The 23,889-nt window shown below is 46.6% G+C and overlaps 1 protein-coding gene across 1 annotated transcript in view; it reads right to left on the bottom strand.

Moving 5' to 3' along the window:
- Positions 1-22,868, bottom strand: part of ADAM19 (ADAM metallopeptidase domain 19) — a 34,699-nt gene extending 11,831 nt beyond the window's left edge. Inside the window, exons 1-12 of the mRNA XM_065849171.2 lie at positions 22,661-22,868; positions 22,343-22,428; positions 19,623-19,693; positions 9,726-9,804; positions 8,326-8,402; positions 6,683-6,875; positions 6,159-6,224; positions 4,595-4,666; positions 3,599-3,765; positions 2,374-2,458; positions 1,994-2,133; positions 211-388 (exon numbers count right to left, since the gene is read on the bottom strand). Of these exons, the coding sequence (XP_065705243.1) occupies positions 211-388; positions 1,994-2,133; positions 2,374-2,458; positions 3,599-3,765; positions 4,595-4,666; positions 6,159-6,224; positions 6,683-6,875; positions 8,326-8,402; positions 9,726-9,804; positions 19,623-19,693; positions 22,343-22,428; positions 22,661-22,721 (1,275 nt within the window). The 5' untranslated portion in view covers positions 22,722-22,868. The remainder of the gene's footprint in view (positions 1-210; positions 389-1,993; positions 2,134-2,373; positions 2,459-3,598; positions 3,766-4,594; positions 4,667-6,158; positions 6,225-6,682; positions 6,876-8,325; positions 8,403-9,725; positions 9,805-19,622; positions 19,694-22,342; positions 22,429-22,660) is intronic.
- Positions 22,869-23,889: the final 1,021 nt, after the last annotated feature.

Here is a 23,889-nt window from a genome sequence, read left to right as displayed (position 1 = left end):
ATGTATTGTACTGTGCACTATAAATTTAGTTAGACATGATACTTTACAACCTTGATTTACATCGCATATACATTTACATACAGGGACGGTACGCATATCTCCTGCACAAACAAAAGCTGTTTACATATCACATAACTGAATTTGTGAAGTACATAATAAAATCATTGTGTCCCACTAAACCCCAAAGGGCTGGATCTGAGCAATTGTTACCTCTGTCTCTCCACAGTCACATTCCTCCCCCTCTTCCAAGTAGCCATTTCCACATTTCTTCCCACCATACATGTTCTTGGTATCCGGCATATTGGAGAGACACATCCCTCCACCAGACTGCAGATACTTCTCCAGCTCTTTTCTATTGCACTGGTTGAACACCTTGGGGAATGGGTGCCTGAATATGGACAGTGTAGATGAACATTATGACAGATCTGGGCAATGGTTTAGAGAACCAAAAATGAACACGTGCAAATCCTGACATGGGCCAAAGAGCACAGGTCCTTCCCTGAAGTCTATGAGATGTGCAAAATCAGATTGTGATTTTGTGCACCTGTTCAAAATCAGATCCATCTGGATTTCATTTGGAGATAAAGAGAAATTGCACTGCAAAACTGTCTAGTAAGATAACTGCCTTAAAAACTAAACTTTATTGAAACAAAATATGTTGAGTTAGGTTTGACTTTCACAGCCGACATATACAGCAGTCCTTACCTGCTCAATACTGAAGCTGTGGCTTATTCCTAACTCTGCTTAAACAAGACTGAGAATCGAGCACTCGAACTGTGAATTCAATGGATAAAAATAATATTTTGTTTTTTCTATCTACTGCCTCATTGCAAAAGATGTGAATATTTTCTGTTACATGAATTATTAATTTCTGTTGCTACAATGCCAAAACCTGTGCACTCTATATATGACCGTGCATGGTTGTGTTCACGTTGCATGTTTTACTTGCATGCCACTATGTCTTCACTTCTCACCTAAATGTTTTTCCTTATTTGGAGGGAATAATGCATGTAAAAGAAGACATCTATAGAGAAAATGTTGTTAAAACCTGCTAAAACCCAACGAGGAAGGCTTGAGGAAACAGGGAACGCGGCTTTAAGTGAATGGGTTTGGCTGACGTTTTTGCATGACTGAAATATGGAAGCTGTTGTGGTTCCTCAAGTAAAATGAGCTCTGGAATCCCTGTGGGTTTCCAGAGTCACTCTTGCTTCTGCTTTCTCTCAAAGCCATCTATTTCTTTCCTTTTAAACACAGGATTTCTGTGGCTCACTGAAACCAAGCAGTGTTCTTAAGAATACACACAGTCAATTTGGTTTTGTGTCTTCTGACCTAGAAATATAGCCCTATCACTGTGCCTTTTAACAAAAATCAGTTCTTTCCTGAAGCAATCTTTTTTCTTCTCATTACCACATTATAACATACATTAACTTTTGCACTAAATGCTTTAGAAGTCCTATCAACTATCTATCTACGCATCTCGTGTGAACCACAGAAATGAAACCCATGTAAACCTCTACATGCCAAGGTCACGCATGTTCTGGTCACCCCTTGTTGTTCTGTACTTGCTGGCAATAGGCAATCCAGGTTTTGCAGAAGGATGTGTGTGTATACACATTGAACTTTCTTTAGGGTGACGGATCATTTGGTAGGACACAGCAAGAAGAACAAACTTGGAATCAAGGGGTCAGAGGGGTCTTGAAATGGTCATTCAGGACAGAAGATAGGAAGATTTTCCTTTCTACCAGACAGTTTAGAACTCCAGATCTCTACATTACCTAAGGCCAATCTCAGGCAGGAATAAGCTCACTTGGAATTTAGCAAACTGATACTGAAACATGAGCCAGGCTTTGCTCAGCAGCATGTTCTCTATAAACACATTGGCTCCAACAGGCAGCAACAGCCAGACCTTCAGTCTGCATTTCTAGCTCCTACTCTACCAAGTCTCTTGTAATGAAGCCCATTGTGTTTCTCTGTGAGACCAAGACAAACTCACCCAGTTGCAGAAGCCATGATGCAGCCTCCATCTTCTGCAGGGGTAGTACAGCAGCCAGGTGAATCATGATTCATGCCAAAATTGTGTCCCATCTCATGGGCAATGGTAGCAGCAACACCAATGGCATTATCAGAGTGATCCTGTGCAAGGTTAAAAGGGCATGTCAGCATTTTGCCGGTCTGCGCCTGTCCTGTGCACTCTGAGTCAATGGGGTAAACCGCACTTCACTACATGCAGAAAACATCTACTGAAGGTATTCCTGCCTATGAGCAGGTGAGCTAGAGGCCTCCACAGGAAATATTTTCTTCCTGGGCTTTAGGAGGCATCTATCTATTCACTGCTGGCAAGAAACATCGTATTAGGCATTAGCAATTACTTACCATGTTCACTCCACCTGACTGGAAATCAGAGCACATGGCCATCACGGGAGCCAAGCCTACTGTGGTACCTTGGAAGGGCACACCCCTAAAATCAACCCAGAAAGACCATGAAATGGCACCAAGTCACTTGAGGAGGCAAAGCAGAGAAATACATCCTGCAGCCTACAGCTTTATACATATGCACAGTGGCAGGTGAACACATTTTCTTTAGTAATATCTTCAAGTAGAGGACATTGTAGCAGAGTTACAAAGCCTTAAGATCTAGTTTTCTTGGACTAATAATTTGTTTTATGGGCCAACCAGCCAATCCTATTTTTTATAATGGTCTGGTGCCAAAAAGTGCTCCCCCTGAGTTTTGCAAGAAGCACAGAAGAGACTATTTCTGGATCCTTAATTGGGTACTGTTTCAAATGCTTATTTTACCTTAAGCCTGCTATTTGCAAGTTTGAGATGCAGGGGCTTGACAGATTATTAGTTGACACCTCTGAGGTGCATCCATGCTCAGGCCTTGCCTGGTGAGCTGGAATTCTGCACCATCCATGCTGGCATGTCTGGAATGGGAGCCTTGGAAATTGTGCTTAGGGCATGGCTAGGCAAAGGTGGAATACAATAGTGTTAAAGGGGAAAAACAAAACAAACGAAAAAAGGGAAAAGGCACTGCATCTCCACATTTCTGTCCTACAGGTTTCTCCTCTGACTCATCACTATTTACTGGTGGATGAATTACCATGGGAGAGGTAAGGAAGTCTTAGAGTTGCTGCAAATTTTTCTTCCAATGACATTTGCATTGCTGGCCATAGCTACTGGCCCTAATGAGATCAGTAGGATGAGTCACAGACCAGCTCACTCCCAGCACCGTGTCCCCTGTGTCTCAGAGGGATGAATTCAGGATGGATACCTTCCACAAAGGGCTTAACTCCCTTTTACAGGTCTACTTCTTGTTCAGATTTTCTTGACATTGTACATGTGGCTGAGACAGATCACGGCACACCCAATGAAGCTGATGCAATTTGCTGCTTGTGTATTGCAGCTGCTACACAGCCTGGAACCTCCACTTTCCCTACAGCGGTTGTGTTCAGGGTGCCAGAGCTTAACGCTGGCTGAGTGGCCACTCTATACAGCTGCCACCATGAACCTAAGAACAATGCAGTCTTTACACACTGATTTCTCATCCACCCAACACCCTCATCAGAAACAGGTTAATTCAGGATAAAAACAAACCTACGTGATTAGTTGGGCATTATCGTGTTTTCTGTGCACCCGCTCCTTGCTACTCCAGGCCAGAAAGGACTTCAGGGTGGCGTAGGGGTTCTCAGTTACATCGCATTTATTCCAGTTACTCCAGATCTCCAGCCCCACCAAGGCAATCCGGATATTCAGGGATCTGTAAAACTAAGATACAGAAAAGGATGACAAAATGAGCACTGCGAATTTATTTCACTGACATTTAATTCCTGTATATAAACCCTGCTAAATGCTACTACAGATACACAAGTCCAGAGAAGATGGTCTCTCTGGAAACACATTGCAAGTCAGTGCCATGGCTCTGCAGAAAGAAATGTGCACCACCCACAAACCTAAACTCAATTGAACCAGAGATGTTGAACTTTCATTTTTAAAAGGATGACAGAAAGATAATCTGTGAAAAAAAGGACTGTAGATTGAGATCATGTTTATCTTTAGATACGTCAAAATTCCTGAAAAGAGGAAGGAAATAATCTGCTGCTCACATAAAATACAAACAGGGTAAGCCTTCATGGGCTGGGGGGTAAAGAGAGCAGTACGAGGAGCTAAAGGGGAGGAGTATGAAGGGAATAGATCTGAAAGGTTGTGACATTTACTTCAGCAGCACAGGGAACCACTGCAAGGATGAGCTCTGAAGGCTTCTTCGAATTCTACTTGCCGAGATTTCTACAATTTGAAGTCAATACCTTAGCCCTTTGTCAAAAAGCAGTATTTAGTTAACACCGTTAATGCGGAGATGTATTAAAACACAGAGGTGCTCATGATGGCTCCAACATAAGGAATGGAGATTCCCCCACCCTGCCCCTGGTGTCCAACAACAGAATTGTTTGTCAGATGCTCTCCGCTCCCCAGGTCACTGGGAAGAACTCTTGAAACATTTTCTCTCCCAAGAAGGCAGTCTTCCTCTGTCACAATTAATTTGCGTAATTCATTATTTGGACTTGGCTTTCTTCAGTTCATGCACATCTGATCTCACCTTATCTACATAATTAGCAGCCTCCACTAATTTAAGCCTTGTTTCTTCAATGTTGAAGTGATGCTTCTGAAACTGAACAAAATGAACACGTCAGGCAGCACAAAGGCAACTAGAAAGAGCTGAAAAGTGCTAAAACAAGTCACTCGCTATAAGCCCACCTGTACATGTATATTCAGAATTCATCCCCAGCATCCCACCACAGCGATGTTATTCAAGCTGTGATAGTAACACAGTGGAGCAACCCAAACTTTTCAGAACCCCCAGAGCCAGGGGCTGACAAAGAACTGACAGATATGCCGGGTAAAATATCTGGTAACATGACTTCATGTCTGGGGTCAAGGCTACTGTAGTACTCGTCACATCTCATTCATCCAGCAAAGTTGCCTGTTTAAACCACTGGGCAATTAACAAGTTAATTTTCACCAACTGTTTGATTTAGGAAATTAAAGTTGCAAAATTATTAGATTTTTGTTTAACTGACAACAAAAGCTGGGACTTATCTTCTGGCAAGAGTGACAGTAATGGCAGTCAATGATGACACTGCAAGAGTTTCAACCCCAGGTTGTCTCATCAAATGGTGAACAACACATGGCAGTTCCTGTGTATAATGTGTTTTCTCGTAGTTTCCCTGGCATGCTGGTGGCTAACAGAGAAACCAAAATAGGTTCTGCCTCTTTAGATTTGTTCAGAATAAATTATAGCCCAGAGCACTACATGGCTTTTACTATTGGAGTTTCAAGTTGTAAATTATGAATCGGACCAGTCTGACTCCCATCTGTGCTGAAGATTAAATGATCAGCTAAACACTGCACAGTCTGCACTCTCAGTAAGTACATCTGGCGCGTCCTCCAGGCTGGGGAGTGGGGAGTGTTTGCTGACTTCACTGGGTCTCTTTCTGCCCTATTCTATGATCTGGACACTTAGAAATGTCTATTTATGTGTCTGCTACCAGCTCAGAGCAGAGGATAATCACAGTTATCTTCTCCAGAGATTAAGTGTACTGCAGCATTACAAAACATATCATTCCTGGAAAGACCCACGTCACCCCTGGCTAAAGGCAATCTCGCCCATCAAGAACCATGGCCAACCACTGGTACCCTGGGAGTCTAAGGATGGAGATTCCACAGCCTCCCTGGGCAACCTGCTCAATGTGGCACAGAGCAAGACTAGCCATAAGAAGACGGGTCTCTAGTGTTTCAGCACTGTTCACTACTATTTACAAAAAGTACTGCAATATTACTGCAACTATTTCCTATAAAACAGTGCTGCATAAACACTATAGAATAATACTTTACAGAACTGACCTACAACCCTGTTCCTTCATCCAAATCACAACCTGCATCTCTCCCAGGGCCAACAGTGGCTGACAGTGGTGGCAGAGGGGTCGTGGCTGCTAGGACAAAAGGAACAAAGCCACAGCTCTCCCTGTCTGTTGGTGGGGATCAGGATGGCAAGAGGAAACATGTTGGGCCCCAGCTGTGCCCCCGTTCCAGGAGAAGCTGCAGGAGGGATGCTTGCTCTGGGTTCAGAGGTCAGTTAGTATAAACATGATCCTTTTTCTTACCTCTGCATAATCAGCCACGAGCAGAAGCTCCACGTACTTTGTAGCCTGCAGAGTCTCCCGTTTCACCTGTGGCAGCAGCAACATGGGTTATTTCCTCAATATCCCCCAAGAAACACTTTGCAAAACATATGTACAGACCATTTTTCCCAGTTTGTTTCTCACTGGCCACTCACACCATCTCACCACACACAGGCACCTCCAAATGAGATTGACTTATAGCAACAAGCATCACAAAGTCAATATAGCTACAGCAAGCGGCCCTGTGTCCTTCCTCAGCCCACCCCAGCTTGTTCATGTATTGAATGCAGAAATCCACGCAGGAACAGCTACATCCCAGATTTGTCACGCTGCACAACACTCATTTATCTCCCTGCTGGAGCCAACCAGCTTGCTACAAACCCTCTTAAATATCTTCCTTCCTTCCACTTTCCAAGCCGAGCTCCCAGAGAGCAACAGGCTCTTGGGCTTGGAACAGGTGGGAAATTTGCAGCACCATGTATGGACCTGATTTAAGCTCTGCTCACCCTCTGGCGAGGTGGTTTCATCCCAGTTGTGAAGTCCCTGAGCCAGTCTTCAGCTGCATCCCCCGTGCCCTGGTAGCCACAGACTCCTCTCTGCAGCCTCAGGTCATCCAGCCTGTAGATCAAGTGCTGGTCTGGGCTGTCAGGAACTGGCTCTAGGATATAGCTGGAATTGCTGCTCAATACGATAATTCCTCTGTTGAAACGGGAAGCAATAAGAGGGAGTTAACTACTATCGCAGCAACCGGAGGTAAATCCTTCTGCTGCTACTGAGTTCCCATCTGACCCTGACAAGGCACTTATCCTCACTAGGCCGTTAAGTTCATTAATAAAACGATGGGGTTATTCTGAGTTCAGAGCGGGGAATCCCTGAGCTTGCATATATTAAAATCTATTCAATGGGCCTCAGACATTCAATTAAGGGGCTATTGTAGCACGTGCTGCAACAGTGCTAAGCTGAGAAGTACTGATTTTTTTAAGTACAGCTCTTACTTTAGGGGCAGTGGAAGCTTTTCAACTGATTGAAGAAATTTGTCTTTAACACAACTGACCTAAAAAATGGGAAGACTCTGTCAGCGGAAAAAAAACACAGGTCTCTCTGGGACTTGCGTGTGGCCATAAGGTTCCAGTTTCCTCGATGAGCCTTTTACAGCCTCAAGAGCTGGAAATCTCCTGGGCTTGATCCCCACTGCCAGATGTGTGGTTTGACAGGCAGCACCCCTCCTTGTGTAGGCTCAAAGTGAAAACAGCCATGTGTGCTCAGCTCTTGTGCCTTCCCCACAATTGGAAGTGATGTCGAGGAGTTGCCAGCACACGGCTGCCAGCTCAGGCGAGCAGGAAGGCCACTGCATGTGCACACTGGGACATCTCCATCTCCTCTCCTAGGAAAATACCATCTTACAGAAGCAGGGCACACCTGTGACTTTTGCTTTTGGTTTATTTATTGCAAACCACAGGTGGCTGCACTGTCCTGTTTATCTCACTGGGCTCATTGGCCTGTGCTACATTCACTGGAGATGTCTCGGGTTTGCTTTGGCACAGGTTGTTTCCCGGTTGGAGTCGGTCCCATCGGCACAGTTTCCAATCAGTGCTTGAAAGCAGATGACCACTAATATCAATAAAGCCCATGTGGTGCTTTGGAAACAAACTCTGAGCTGGTGTAAACGAATGCAGCTCCTTGGTCACAACAAGCCATGTCAATTACTCCTGCTGAGGATACAGACCGTCTTTTCCTGCCAAAGGCTCCATTACTACCAAAGCGAAGGTTTTAAATGCATAACACACACAACCTCAGCACCACCCAGGGAGAAAGCAGAGAACTGGGCTGACAACCCAGGAGGAAGTTCAGACTTGAAGATTTTACCCCAAAACACACACAAAAACTTGCCATTTGTAAGAGACTGGGAAAAGGAGATGGTTTCTGCATTACTGTAGAGTGTTGGGCTGGGACATGGTGAGTCCTGCCCTGTCTGTGTAAGGGATGCAGCCCTGAGTCAGGACGCTTGACTGGGTGGCATTTGGGAACATGTATATCTGCTCAGGAAGAAATAAGGCAACCAGGCTCCTGGGGAGCCGAGCTGGCATGATAGCACGCTGAGGAGCTGAGCTGAGGTGTTCCTGCAGCTTCAGCATCCCCCGGCACTTACCGCAGCCCTCGGCATGTGCTGAGTGTGACGCTGGAGCCCTCCCAGCCCCTCACAACCCCATGGTAGAAGCAGTGGTCCTGGAAAGCAGAGGGGAGCATGGCTGTCAATGCAGTTTCAGGATGGACATAGGCTCTTCTCCCACGTAGCAAGTGGTAGGACAAGAGGAAATGACCTCAAGTTGCGCCAGGGGAGGTTTAGATTGGATATTAGGAAAAAGTTCTTCCTGAAAAGGGTTGTCAGGCATTGAAACAGGCTGACCAGGGCAGTGGTGGAGTCACCATCCCTGGGGGTGTTTAAAAGGTGTTTAGACAAGGTTCTTATGGACATGGTTTAGTGCTAGAGTTAGGTTAGGTTATGGTTGCACTCGATGATCCTGAGGATCTCTTCCAGCTGAAATGACTCTATGATTCTATATTTAGGCATCACTGACACCCATGTGAGTGCAGCCAATACTCCCCTAATTGTTCTCTTTCCACTGCATTTGGTAGTTGACTGTCACAACTAAATCTCTGAGTCTGCATTGAAATTTGGCCTTTCAGCCACCATGTCTGGCCTAGGCGAGTGCATCAAATGGTTCTTTTTTGCCACTAAAAACTAAGCTTTGAATCCCCAAGGAAGCAACACAGATGGCTGCAGCATTAAGGCTGAACCAAAGCTTTCTGCCTGTAATGGGAGCTGCCTGTGGACGGCAGCTGGCCATGGGTCAGGCCCCGAAGGACCTGCCTTCAGCCCCAGGGAGGGTGATGCCATGGACAGCAGGGAAGTCCCCATATGGGGGCTCCTAGAAACACAAAGGCAGCCTCTGGCAGGGACAAGGAGGCTTTTGGGCAGGAACACCAACATATTCATCACATCCTCTCGCCCCAGGGCAGCATCAGCAAAGATGATCTCATGGGGTTTTCATCTCTTATTTTTTGCATCGCAACCAATGCACATCTTTGTGCCACTGCAGCAGAGAATCAGCCAAGGCCTGTGTGTGATCGTAATTCATGGGATTTTTACTGAACAGGAGCCAGCTTACACAGGCTGGTTTTCCCAAAGGCTGGGAACATCCCTAGTGTGGAGTACCCAGTGGCAAAACTAAAAGCAAGCGGATGAGCAGAAGGAGGAATAAGCAGTTACCCAGCACCCAGAGAGATGGGAGCAATGCCAGAGGCTGATCTGGGCTCTCATATCAGAACTCAGGCAAAACAGTAAGAAGTTTTACCATTGCTGGGGGATGGGTAAGCTTTGGTGCTGGAACCCCCCAGGTCAGAGAATCAGACTGCACCCCCCCTTCAGCTTAAAGCAGACCCACAGCCTCAAAGAAAGGCTCTAGAGAAAAAAGGTCATCGGCTTCTCCAGCCCCCTGCTCGGCCTCCCCTTCACGCCACAGAAGGTAAAGATCTCTGTGCACTCACCGTGTGGGTCAAAGAGGTGGTCTGGGTTTGTCCAGTTGGGCTGTAATATGTCTCAGTATAGCCTGGTGCAAAGAGGTTTCTGCAGATATAGGGAGAGTAAAAGAAAAGAAAGAAGAAAAAAAAAAAAAAAGACAATAAAACCTTTCTTTAGACCTGGATTGTTGTTTTGCACATGTGTTAGAAAATTGACTAGATACAGCTCTTTCTGAAGTCCAGGTAAATATTCTTGCTGCTGTGAACCACTGTTGTGGACTTGAGGTGATCACTGCTTGCTACCTGCAGTGCAAAACCAATTGCAATGCACAGAGAGGCAGGAGATAGGGATTTGGGGGACACCAACCCACAGGACACTTTATCTCTGCACTCCACTCCAGATCATCACTTTCTGCCTGTGAGGCACTTATTGACAACTGTCCCTGGTGGCACTGAATCCACAGGAGCTGTTGCAGCACCGGTGCCGCAGGGTGCGCTTGCCTGGGCAGAGCGTGCCGCAATGGCAGAGGGTCAGAAGGTGGAAGTATAGCTGACCTGGCCACATCCATCTGTCTGCTGCCCTGGCCAGAGCTGAGCACTTCTCGTGGAGTACACTCACTTCTGAAATAGTGCAGTGAGCAATCTTCCTAAGTGCTCTTTCAAGACATCTATTAAATTAAAATAATAAAATAGAGCCTGTCCCTGAGTTTGATTAGGCACTGAGATCCAGTTCCAATAACTGCAAGTGTACATATCAATTTTTATGTGAAAACCTAAAAACACCCCTGGAAACTCAACATCGTAATCCTCCCTTAATGGGTGCAAGTCTCTGACTGGAGTTTCCGTTACTACTGCAAAGTTATGGCCCAGTTAAGCTGGGATTAGGTTCAGCACACCAAGTCCAGCATAGCAAGAACACAAAAGGTCAGTTCAGGATACATTTGGGCACTGGAGTGAGTTCTCAGCTCAAATCCAGACTCTCTCCAGTGCCCAAATCTGAGCACAATTATAAATCAATCTGCATCTGCTTTTCAACTTCTGCCCAAAAGCCAATTTATATCTTTGCCCTAGGAAAATGCTTATTTCCCGATTTGAATTTGTTTATGTCATTCTCATGTGGACAATATTCTCCCTGTCTTCAGCCCAGAAGTCTACAAAAGGCACTCCTGTGCACTGAATAGTAAGCATTTTGATTTGGTTCCAGAGGAAACAGCCTTCCCTTTCTTTTTAAACATCTGCATTTGCTAAAGTGATGTAAAAAAGTACAGCATGTCAAAATCTGGGCCAAACCAAGAAGGTTACATCCTGTGTCCATCTCAGCAGCAGGGAAATGTAGGTTTAAAACAGTTGTGGGGTTTTTTTTAAACAGAGACCTCACTTCCAAAAATTTGGAGTAGGATCACAGAACATGCCCCATCTATGAAACATGCTTCTGCAGCACCCCTGCAGTGCCGTCAGGCCACCAAAGCATCACGTTTGCCACGTCACGAGGATGCCACGTGTACCCTGAGCAGCACGATGCCAGCAGGGCTGCAGCTCAGCCCTTCTGTAGCCCTGTTCAATGCATTTCATGCACCAGATTTTTTGAACTATGGCTTGCAAGAAAGGAAAAAGCTTTCTTCCTTTATTTGCTTGGTTTCTTTAGGCTGAAGAAAGCTGTATCAAAAGCAAACCCAAAGATTTTTCCATCTGTCTTAGTTTTTGGTATGTGGCAGTTAGGTCTAATCTACCTCAAAAAGCCTCTGAATGAGGGACTGAGTGCTTGTGATATCTAATTAAATTAGGCCACAGCAACAGGAAACACCACCTTTTATCAGTGTTTGAAAGTGCTTCCCCCATCCAGCATCCAGAGGCTCAGACACCTGAACAAGTACCAATGGCTTAGTGTCAGACAAAACTGTGTGTTACTGTTGTATTTCACAGCATTTGATGTCAGGAATACAACAGCTTTTATCTCCACTTCCAAAGTTCACTGTAGCCCAGGAAGGCTCATTTTGTTTCTTTCTGATGTGTTAAGTCTCATCACCAGATCCTGTCAGTGATCAGAAGGCGAGATTACTGCATTTCAGCTATCTTGGGTCTGTAAACTGAAGATAAGCACAGAAGCACCATCCCACAAAAACTTCATCTCCCTGACTGTAGTAGCTTGCTCAGCATGAGGCTGCAAGAAACAAATGTTTAATCAACAGATTGCATTAACTTGCAGGAAATTGCCTTGAGCAATGTGCTCTGGCAGGTATCTGGTCTGTGTTAGAGACTGTCATCTCGAGAGTAGACACTAAACCAGTGTGCATCTGCCCAGTGCTACTAAAGCCAGAATTAGGCACCAGTCCACGGATTTCCAGTAGCTGAGGCTTGCACAGCCTACTTGTTTCATTTCCGAACAAGCATGCTTATGTTCTCTTCCTGCTCCTTTATTCTTGGAAAGCATTCACTATGAATAACTATTTTATCTCTCCTCCAGCACGCAAGATAAAAATCCTCAGTGCTCTGACTCTTGCCCAGCCCATGGTGCTGCCACCCAGCCCCAGTGCTGAGCTGGGCCATGCTGAGCACCAGAAGCCGGCACACCATGCTTCAGGGCACAGGATGATGCCACACAACACGCAGTGTGAGCACATCTCTTCCTACCTGGAGACTCAGGTTCTATCCCCTCCAAGGGTGGATTAAGGAGCTGATATATCTGCCTGAAATTTTAGGGGTACTTAGGCAGCTGCTGAGCTCGAAGCATCTATTATCTGGCTGAGTGGTGCCATGTCACAACTTTGAAGCCTCTCTCCACCAGCTCACTCTTATCCCACATTGCAGGCTCTCTACGAAAAGTCCAGTGCCTCATTTTGAGCTTGAAACAGTTGTGTTTTGAAGGCCCTCCCCTGCCTTAATGCAGAGGAGCCTGGGGGCTCTTGCAGCACTGCTGAGAAGGGCAATCACCATGCATTGCACAGTGTGCGGTGGGGAGGACAGCGAAGAAAGAGGAAAAACAACAGGACATCTTGCAACACCCTTGGGGTGCTATCCTCACATCAGAGCCTGTGAAAGTTCATTCCCAGCCCAGCTCACTTCCTCAGTGAGCATCAAGCTTTCTACCAAATTGTAAATCTCAGAGTGTACCAGACTTATCAGCCACTCTTGTCCCTCTTCTCCATGTGTACCAGTTACTGGATAAACAGGGGAGATCAGTGAGACACAAGTACCCCAAAACCCTAGCAGTGGCCTTTATCTGCCATCATTTCGGGACAGTGTCACTGCCAGGCTGAAGGGCTGATGCCAGGGGAGCTCAGCCCTGCAAACCACTGATAGATCTGATCCACTGTTTCAAGAGGAGCACAGAGCTCACCTCCTTGCTGGAAGAGGAAAGCCCCAAATAAACAGCATTATGTGATCCTTTCTTCTCTACTACATTGTATGTCTCAGTGACTATCTCTGCAGCAGCTCAAGATGAAGCTGCAGAAGTTTGGATGCCAAATAACACCATTTAAAGGCTTCTGAGATGGTCAGGCAGCTGGCAGATTGCTAGCGTGCATCATCTTCCTAAAAGGCAGCATGGAGTCCATCATTAGAGGAGTTATCAGCATGAAGAATGGATGAAGTCAGAGGAAAAGCTGTTTTGGGGTGGGAGCATTCTCCTTTGCTAAACCTCAATCACAGCTGCAGCCACATGGGGCTGTGTGGAGCCAAGGTGAGCTACACATGAGCACTCAGGATGTTCTAGAGAGGCCCTCACACCTTTCCAACAGCGAGCAGCTTTCGGCAAGATCAGTCATTCCCCAGGATCCAGCTCAGCATGCAGCTCAGGGTGGAATAGCCTGCTCTTGGCAGGGTTTCCCCCAGAAAGCCTTGGGAGCCGGGTTAAATACAGGCAAGGAGGCCAAACGAAGGAAGTGTGGCTCCGTGCCATAATGTACAGATGGCTTGAGACTGTTTCTGCTGATGACCGACATGGAGCGACCTTGGTCCCACTCCAGCCTGTCAATGATATCATTGTTTGAAACAAAACCCTCCTCCCCGTGCTGCTGTGCTGCTCCCCGGCGGGGCCCTGGCACACAGAGCTGACATGGCAGCCAGCATGGCTCTGTTTGGCCACATCGAGACACCACGCTGCGGAGGTGACATACTGTCCACATGAGCTGATGGTATTCAATGGCAGAGGCAGACCGAGGGCGTGGGGCAAAAAATCCAGATTTCTTGCCAAGCAGCTGCCCCTGTGGCACTTGGGGACATGGCAAGGATGTGGCCTCCAGCTCAGCCAGCCACTGCAGAGGAGCAGAGAAGCAGCTGGGGGACACGAGCTGCACAGCACACCCAGTGCTCCCAAAAACAGCAGAAGGAAAGCTCAGGCATTTCTTGCATGACCATGTTCATTTGATGGAGTGCACTTTTCCCAGCTGCTCCAGAGGACCTCATCCCTATTTTCCTCATAAATGGGAGCAGTTTTCTCCTGCCTGTGAAACATCAGTTGCTAGCACAAGCCTCAGAGGGGCTCAGAGCCACCCACCCCAGGGGACCACCACGGACATGCCTGGCTCCACCAGCCAGAGATCACCCATGGACACTGGGAGGGCCCTGATCACACACTAGCACTCTTGCTAATTGGAGCAAGAAGGTTTTGTCTTTTTTATAATTCAGTCCCATTAGCAACTTTGTTTGGGTTCATTTTACAAAGATTCTAGTCTGCATGGGCAGCTGCCAATTTAAAAACACCCATGAGTATCTGGGAGACAGACTATTTTTTATTTCCTCCCGAAAAACAAAAGCCAAATGGTCCATGAAGCTCTTGTGAGAAACATCAACTCCAAATTTTCAGTCATGGGACCAAGAAAAGTGAAGCCTGTGATCTCTTACATCTCTTTCCTTCTCCCTTTCCTCAAATCGCAATAAATCTGTCTGGCCAGGCTGCCAGGATCTGGGGTGGAGGGAGTTAATTCTCCCAAGAAACCTTAGATACCAGATTTCTGTCTACAACTTGTGGTCCTACTCCATTGCCTCTTAACAGGATTCAAGTAGGGTAAGAAGTGGAACTTGACCCCTTACCTCCCAGTCACTTCAATGTTCCCTGAAGTCAGAATTGAGCATTAAAACCTGAGGTGACCCTGGCTTGGACACCACCAACACGACCCATGACAACAAGAGCAGGCAGGCCTGCTTTCCTTATCCACTACTAGTGGGAAATCACATATTTCTCATCTCTGGAGTCCTCTAACCAAAACCTGGCACTCCAAGAAAATCAACAAAATCCAAAATCTTTCTTCTTGGTGAGTTTCATCCAAATGAAGCCTGGAGCTCTTAAGCTCCCTTCCTCAAGAGCCTTTGCTGATATATCTGAGGACATGTTTATTGTGTGAACAGCCACAGTTTGGAAGGAAAAAAGTAGTTTCTGAGCTATTGAGGTAGAACTAAACTAGCTATTAGTAATGCCTGGGAAAATATTACAGGCTAAAGACTCTCCATCCCCTTTTACCACCCACATTATCTGTGACATTCATTGTGTAAATTAGGTTACAGGACCAGAGCAAAATTTGTCCCATAGTCCCTTGGCTTACCAATGGGAACCATAAAAGTTGCCTGGAGAGGAAAAAGGAAATAAAACAAATGGGAAACTGCCTGATAATGAGTCAGGGAGCAAAAGATTTAAAGGACTTCACTTCCTCATCTCTTCCTGCTGTAAACAGAGAAATCACTGAATATCCCAAGGGAATCAGGAGGCTGAAAAGCAGCTATGGCTTTCCAGGTCCCAACCCTGTTTTCCTGATGACTTTAAGATCCAGTAGAGTATCATAAACTCAGATTCCCTCCTTTACATACCCCTTACCCCCTCCCCATGCAGGAAGCCCATCAGACATTGATGATGTGTGGCACATCAGTGGAAAAATTTCATATATCCTTCCTGCTCGGAGGTGAGCAGCAATCTCTCCTCTTTCTCACTTGGTAGAAATGAGTAAAAGCAGGAAATGGTAAAATACAAGTGACATATAGATCTCTTATCGCAGCACTGAGTGCTTGTTGTCTACACAGGTGGGGCCAGAAGAGATTGGAAACGATACTGCTCTCTGTTAGATCCAGTTGGCTGAAAACAACTCTCTGTATTGCTCCCCAGGTCAAACAGGATAAGCTTTAGACTCTCTTTGCTGTGTCCTCAGCCAGTTGCTGCACATCCCCACTGGGGCTCTGCCACCCAGTGCCCCAAGCCATTGCTGCTGCTGTGGGCAGGCGGCAGCTAAAATACGCTGCTAAAACACACATCTGTGCCCCACGCTGCCCACAAGACTCACTCGCAGGCAGGGACATCCCCTGGAGAAGGTGACTTCTCCTGGAGAATCCTCCTCTGCCCCTTGCAGCCAAGTGGGCCTTCCCAAGTCTGCTCCCCCTGTGAAGAGACACAAGAGGAAGAGGATAAGAGGGATTTAAGTCTTGTTGATAGTTTTCATGAACTCAGGTGAGAAGACAAATTCCACGCAGGTTTCTGCTGCGCGAATATGAGCTCTCCCCACTGCTATGAAGAAAAGGCTCGCACCAAGCAGCAATGCCACACACATTCAGGGCATCTCAGCATCCCCTCCCCGCTTAGCTCAAAGCTGCTTTTTATTAACAAATGCAGATGCCTTTTAAAAGTCACTTTTCATCCAAAGTTTGCAACTCACATTCTTCCGTTCCTAAACCACAGCCAAATTTAAAGCTGCTTTACAGGCAATTCTCCATATATTTGTTGTTTGCGCAGCTTTGAGCTTTCCAATCCTGCAGCTGCAAGACATGCGTTTGAGTCATTCAAAACAAAAAAAGTGTCATTCAGGGGATATAATTTTATAGTTATTCAGGAATGTTAAATAGTGCTGTGAACTCTGTTTGGAACTACAGTATGGTTCCACATTCTGATCAGACTCCTACACAGGAAATAATGCAATATTATGTTTACAGCTAATGCAATAGTTGTATTTGTAGATATATGAAGCCCAAACTCAGATGTGTGCTGAGCTTATTACAAAATGCAGAGTTGTGCACAGTTCTGAAGAAAGATATGCAATAATTGCTGTGTTCCACCTCTGTGGATGAACATGATGTCCTTTTCTTATGGAATATGACATCACAGGCTTGGTGTGAACATTTCTTCCGCATATTGAAAATGGCACATTTCTTTCAAAGTTGGTGCATCCCTATCAAAGCTATAGGGATTATGACTGTTTCCCCCCACACCCCTTTTGAAGTAAGCTCATATTCTCATCAGCTTTGTCTCTCCATGAGGAGAGTGGTGAATGTGTAATGAGGCTGCCCAGTCCACCAAGAACACCACTCACAACAGCTTCACTAGCTTGGCATATCTCCTTTCTGGCTTTGGAGGCCATTGGGTAAATGATATCCCAACCAGACCTGAATTATGTCAGTCATCCCAGGCTTTCTTAGAGTGGTGGGAGTCTGGGATGTGGATACAAGAGTAAAACAGAAGCCAGGTGGATATGTTTGTAGCCCCATGCTGAGGCGAGGGACGAGGTAGGAGCAGAGGTCCAACCTTGGCAGCAAAGCTGCTTTCCAGAGGCTCCTCTAGACTGGATCAATTAAATGACCCAGAGCTGTGGGGTTCATTTTAATTTAAAAAGCCCTAAGTACCTTCCTTAAAGTTGCAGTTCTGTTATACGCACTTTCACATGAACCCGAAACCAGGAGCGGCCAGGTTTCAGACAGCTTTGAAGGGATGCTTCCCACTTGGGGGATTTCATCTTCTCTCCCACTGCCTGGGCGCCCAACAAACCCTTCAGATAAGAAGTCTCTGATGCTGAAACTACTCAGTGCCCCAAACCTCAGCTGGGACCTCAGGCTGCCCTGCAAGAGGAGCAATTGCAGTGGTGAGCTCCTAGGCACTGGGGAGCAACCTCAGGCTGGTGACCTGAGGAGCCAGGCTGGACTCTGCCTTGCTGCACGCTTTGTCAATGAGAAGCAGTTTGCCTCCGCTTAGAAGAGCTCTAGGGATGCTGACAATTACAGCATCCACAGGGCTCACAAGGACTTCATGTGTTTGTTTGCTCCATCATTTCTCTTTTAATTTGAGTGTCCCTAAACTACTTCAGCACCTTCACAAGCCTCTGAAAAGTGGTGGCTCTCCAGAGCCTCTCATCTAATCAGGTTCAGACTTGTATTTTGGGATCATGCCATCACCTTTCTTGAACAAGGACTTGAGGCCTGGCGAGACTCCCACGTGAAGCATGGCTATCTATGAATCACTTGCATTTTCCACAGAAATAAAAATAAGAAACTCCAAATCACTTGCTGTATTTCATCAGTCCTACTAAAGCAATTCATCCTGCAGTGGAAGTCTGTGTGCACACTTAAGCCTGTGTGTACACATCTCAATGAATGAAAATACATTTCAGGAAATAAACACAATAGAAACCTTCTATTATTGCAATTCTGTTTACTAACACCAGCAATGAGTTTGTCTGCACTGGAAATATCTCCCACGAGGCACCTGGAGGTTACATCATGCTGGAAGCACAAATGGATTAATTCACCAAGGATCCGCACTCTTGCCAGCTTCTACTGCACCAGAAATAAATCCACCTTTGCATAACAATTGCAAAACATGCAAGACCCAACAGTCCTTCCACCAGGAAGCCCCCCACCAGCTCCAGCAGGTCTGTTCTTCCAAGTTCATTTCAGAGAGGGGCAATACTGACCGCTCTTGTCAGCGATAGCTACTTTTCCCACTTTAGTGAGGACACAGCCGTGCTTGTGTTGCCTGGTCTCCTCTACCACTTCTCTATTTTCTCAGCTGAGGGGTGCCAAAACACACAGAATTTATAGCTGTTTCTGTTTAGCTCTACACAGGTGCCCGGCTGCCTGGGAAACGTGTCCAGCTTTTGCAGCTCTGAAACCCCCAGTAGCTTATGTGGCCTATTACAGGACACACCTTTCATCAGATTTCAGTCTTTACTGCAGACAGTGCCAAGAAAAATCTGGTTTTCCTCCAAAATGCCCTGAATATCATTAAGGTCTACGCACTGTCATCAGAATTAATACAATCTTCTGACACTTCACTCTTTCAGGAGGAAAGCTGAGCCCCTCCGTGGTTGGGATGTCCAAGGAATAGCATTTAAAATACAACCAGGGTCATAATTCCAAGGTTTTTATTCCTACTGGTTCTAGTAGATAAACATTTGGTTGTGTTTCCATAGACAAATCTTCATACTTACTTACAACTAAATAGAATACCAACAGTGCAAGTGGACTGCTTAGCAAAGACAAACTTCTTGGCAGCTGCATTTCCAGCTGTTGTTCTACAACTGGAAACTAATGCACTCAATGGGCAGAGAACACCTGGAACAAACCTCCAGACAAGAATCCCCCTACCTACCTTAATCTCCTGCAGCTTCAACTGAATTCAATACACATCATGCCCTATGATATCTCACAGCATTTCTGCATTAAGCCTGAGTGGAGGCTGCATTTCAGTTAATGCAAAAGCATTTTCTCAGTCTACTTGAGCATGAATGGCACTAACAGAATTGAAACTGTCAGATCATTTCTCCCAGGAAACAGAGCAGGACCTCTTCAGATCACAGCCAATGAAATCCTCTTTTGGGTTTCACCAATTTTAAAGCATTGAGATGTTTGGTAAATAGCGCATTTCATATCAGCAACATTTTCTACTTAATGTAGTAAGAATTATGATGCAAAAATAAGTTTAGACAGTAAGGGCCAGGTCACTGTCTGCTTTTTGCTGACGAAGCTCTATTACAATCAGCTCTGCTTGGCCGATTAACATCAGTGTGGACTCAGACCTGGAATAACCTGGATATCCAGAAAAGGACTTCCTCATCCTGTCTTTCTCAAAACCCCGTTGAAGTCAGTGGAGGTTTTCCTGTTGACTTCACTGTAATCCGTACTCATTATTTTAGTGAGACCACAAGTCAGAATGCAAGGCAGAAGTGCACTTACCCATTTTTCTCCAGTTCCAAGGTGAGCTCCTGGCCTTCTGCCTTTATCTTAACTTCAGCTCGGAATGGGTGCTGCGTGCCAAAGAGACAGAGCCTGTTACTCGCATATAATCATAATTATGAACACATCCAGAAACACAAATGGTTACCCTGGAAATCACAGCTGACCTTAAACCACTTCTCACCTCCCTCCACAGGGGAAGGCTTTAACCTTCAGACCCGGGGTGCTGGGGAGGGAAGGGATGGGCTGTGGCGGCTCCCAGCACGGGCGCACAGATGGGATGCCATACCCCAGCTGGTGACTCTGGTGGCTCAGGGGGAAGGATGAGCTTGGACATGGCAGCAAGTCCTGGTGCTGGGGTGCCTGGAGATTTGGATGGGTGAGAAGGGTGCACTGCACCCCTTCACCTGTACGCCATGCTCAGGAGCACATCATGGGACATCCCAACTTGCCCCAGAGTCAAATATATCAGCTTGTTAACCGAAGATTCCTTTGTTTTCTCAGCAGAAAATGGCATAGTTAGCAGCCTCATTCAGGACAAGAGGAATCACGCCTCTGAAAGAGATTTTCACAGAATTCCCTCACTCTCAGAAAATGCCATTAGGATGCGTGCAGCAGGGTTCCTTAGATGTCTTCAGGCTCTAGCCATTGTTCAGACCATATTTCGCAGCGGCTCTTGGATGAGCCCCAGGCTGTTGAGGGACTGGAAACCATGACAGCAACTTTCTAGTGTATTCAAGCACATGATCACAGCATGGGTTTGCAATCTGCCTACAGCTCTGAATGAGGACACAGGACAGCTGGCTCCCCAAGACTTACTGGTGTTCACAGAAAGGACCCACATTTCTTAGTGCAATGGCAAATGCACACACTAAAACTATTTTAATAATAATAATTATAATTCAAGAGACCACAAGTATAGAATATAGGCCCAACACAAAGGGCCTCTGGAAGTCTCCAGTTTTACCTCCCTCAAAGCAGGACCACTAGCTAAGGTCAGCTGGAGATTTCTCAGTCCAAGTGTTTTCTCATAAAGAAAATGGACAAATAAACTCCTTAGAGGACAAATAACCCACTTGATAAGAACAGACTTCTCTATTCAGCTGAAAGAAGAAAAATAATAAAAACCTGATGAGATCATCAACTCATACTATTTCCTAATTCATTGTTGGAAGGGATTTTGCAGAACAGATCAACTGAAAGCAAAATAAAGCAAGGCTGACTGAATAGGATGTTGTGTTGATGGATCCATCATCCCAGAGAAATGCTCGGGTGCTACTTCATCAATTCCAAGCTCAGTTACAAATTTCTCCTTTCATCAGCTCCCTGCTCATATTCTGAATTTTGCTCATCTTTCCTTTGGTTTCTGGGATATCACACCAGGCCCACACAGATGATGAAAAATAAGTTAATACATTTAGTATACGCAACAAGGGCTAATTCCCAGGAGCTGAGTTTACTGAATCGCAGGTGCTCAGTATATCCAAGGGTAGGTCTGTTTTTTGCTAACTAGCATGGAAACAATGGAGGTTACCTGGGGGAGCCTGAGAGTCCCCATCATCATAAAACTCTCTTTGCAAAGGTTGTGCAAACATCATTATTATTAATAACACTTTCCCTTCTCCTTCAATAGTCTCACTACTTAAAAGTCCATCAGTTGTTGTGCAACTGAAATATCCCAGCTGTACATAAGCTTTGCTAATGCTGGTTTTAGAGCCAACAGGAATTTGTCTGAAACAAACCAAGTACTACCCCTGAGACCCAGTAACTTTGTATAAGTGGAAATGCTGTCCAGATGTATTTGTATCACTATCAATAATAGACAGAATCAAAACAACAAAGCACCTTTGCGACAATATTTTTAAGAGAATTAGGATCATGAGGGAGTCTTTGTAACTTTTTTTATATATAGGACACAACAAAAAGTTTTAGAATGTCTCATCATACGGAGAGTACATAAACCCCAAAACAACACCACCTGGGGAGATGCCACGATTTTTCTTTAGTATAATGCTGTGGCTTCCCTATTTCTGGTTCACAACGTAAATAACACCAGCTGGATTTTCCTCTTTCATCCGATTTTGCAACTGATAACTTCTTGATTGTGGCAACGCAAAGGCTGGGAAGTTGAACTGTGGTTTGCGGTTGATGTTTAAGTCTGACATCCCTGCAGTTCTCAGAAGGGCCGCAGATAACTGGCACACCACTTCATCTCTCCATGTAAGATAAGAGGGGGTGCGATCTTTTTCAATACATATCATGCCTTAGACACAGTTAGACACATCTGAGCTGCTGGTTGGCTTTTCTCAGTGAAACACAGCTGAGATTTTTCTCCTCCTAAAGCAGATACCTCTGCTAGGCTGCACCCTAAATGTAACTGACTACTACAAATATAGATCAGGTAGACTTGATCTAGGTTTTCAGGCATGGCAGAGGACAAACCATCACAAAGTCTTGCTCGGGGTGAATGCAAGCGGCCGGGAGCAGCCTCACGCTCAGCACCCGAGCTCACGCAGCCCTGCTCGGGATTTGGAGGAGCCACCGCAGCTCCCCATGCTGTAGATGGGCTTCGTAGCTCATCCCTGCGGCTCCTCAGTGAGCTCAGCTTGCAACGAATCACACATCGCATGGTCCTGTGCTAACCGCGACATCGGCCCTACCCTGGCAACGGGACGAAGGCTTGAAAATAAAATATAAATAAAGCGCCAGACGCGACCTACCTTGTCGCTGCTGGGGGTGCCCAGGGCTGCCCAGCGCGGCACCACCACCCTGGGCTGCGGCTCCGTGCCGGCGGCGACCCCTCCGGCTGGGGAGACACAAGAGGAGCCGCTCAGGACCCCCACCCCATCCGCACCCCCACGCGCTAAAGAAAACGAAGCCGGGGCGGGAGGGGAGAGCTCTGAGCTGGCCGGAGGGGCAGCAGAATGACCCCCCCACCAAACCACCCCCTGCCCTCCCTTGCACCCTCCCCGCGGGTTCATGCAGCCGGAGGCACTTTAGCAGGATTGGGGTGCCCGTTGCAGCCCCCCCGCACTCACGGGGCGGCGCCCACAGCAGCAGCGAGAGGGCGATGCCGCAGAGCAGCCCCCGGCCCCGCATGGCTCCGGGCAGGACGCGCCGCTGCGCCGCCGCCTCGCTATAAAACCGCCGGCGCGGCTTTCTCCTCCCCCTGCCTGGGGGTGGGGGTGTCTCCTCCTCTTCTTCCTCCACCCCACCCCGGACAGCACCTGGAGGATGCACCCTGACCGCAATCGCGGCTCTGTCCTCCAGGGTTGAGCTGTCCCGCCGGTACCCAGGGTCAGGGGGAAGCCTGAGTACTTCCCCCTGGGGCTCCCCCTGCAAACCCGCCCCGCCACATCCCAGCTCTTTTACCAGCAGGGAAATCCATTGTCCCTCTAAAGCTAGCAAAGAGAGCTGGTGGAGGGCAGCAGCCAAACAGTTGTCAAGAGGCTTCTGTAGGAGCTGTGTTATGGCTTTGTTTATTTATTTGTTTGTTTATTCTATTTATGTGTAATTCTATCAAATAATTCATGGCTGAACCCGTGTTTCCAGAGCCATTCTAAATCCCCCTGCTTCTGGGAAGTGTATTGCTCCTGGACAGCTGAAGGGATACAGAGTGAAATTTGTTGTGCAAAGGGAAGCAAAAAGATGTTTGCTGCCTCTCTTCCCTTAAGACATATGGGTGGGCTGGGGTTGGAGAAGGGCTTGGGAGCATCCACAGCTCATATTCCCTGTGCTGCCCTTCAGGGATATCCACTCTCTCCCATGAGGCTCCCGAAGGAGCATCCCTGTCTTCTGCATCCTTCAGGACTGAGCCAGCAGTTGCAGTCCCTGCATCGTCTCTTTGCTGGTCCTCCGCCCTTCATGGGGATGAGCACCCAGGGGCCCACCAGACCCAGTGGGGTCACAATCACACCGAGAAGAGAGTCCAAGTTAGTGGGGTCATGCTGAGGCTTCCAACTGCAAACATTTGAGCTCCACAGTGCTGTAGATGCTCCTTACACACACTGAGCCCATGAAAAGCAACTGCCTTCCCATTTCTGCTGTGGTTCTTGGCCAGCTCAGTTACAGCCGCGCTAGCAAAGCCGCAAGGGTGGACTGATGGCAAGGAAAGGCATCATCTCTTAGTCATAATCATCAGACAGCCATCGTCTGACACCCTTTCCATTCATCTCTTCCTGGAAGTGCCTCTGTAAGTGAACCAGCAGGAAATCAACTTAAGAAATGGGGAGAATTTGCACCTGTCCATGTTTCAGAGTGTATCAGT

The sequence above is a fragment of the Patagioenas fasciata genome, chromosome 14, assembly GCF_037038585.1.
Source record: "Patagioenas fasciata isolate bPatFas1 chromosome 14, bPatFas1.hap1, whole genome shotgun sequence".
Lineage (NCBI taxonomy): Eukaryota > Metazoa > Chordata > Aves > Columbiformes > Columbidae > Patagioenas > Patagioenas fasciata.
Note: the sequence above shows the minus strand (reverse complement) of the source record. Positions and strands in the feature narration are given on the sequence as shown.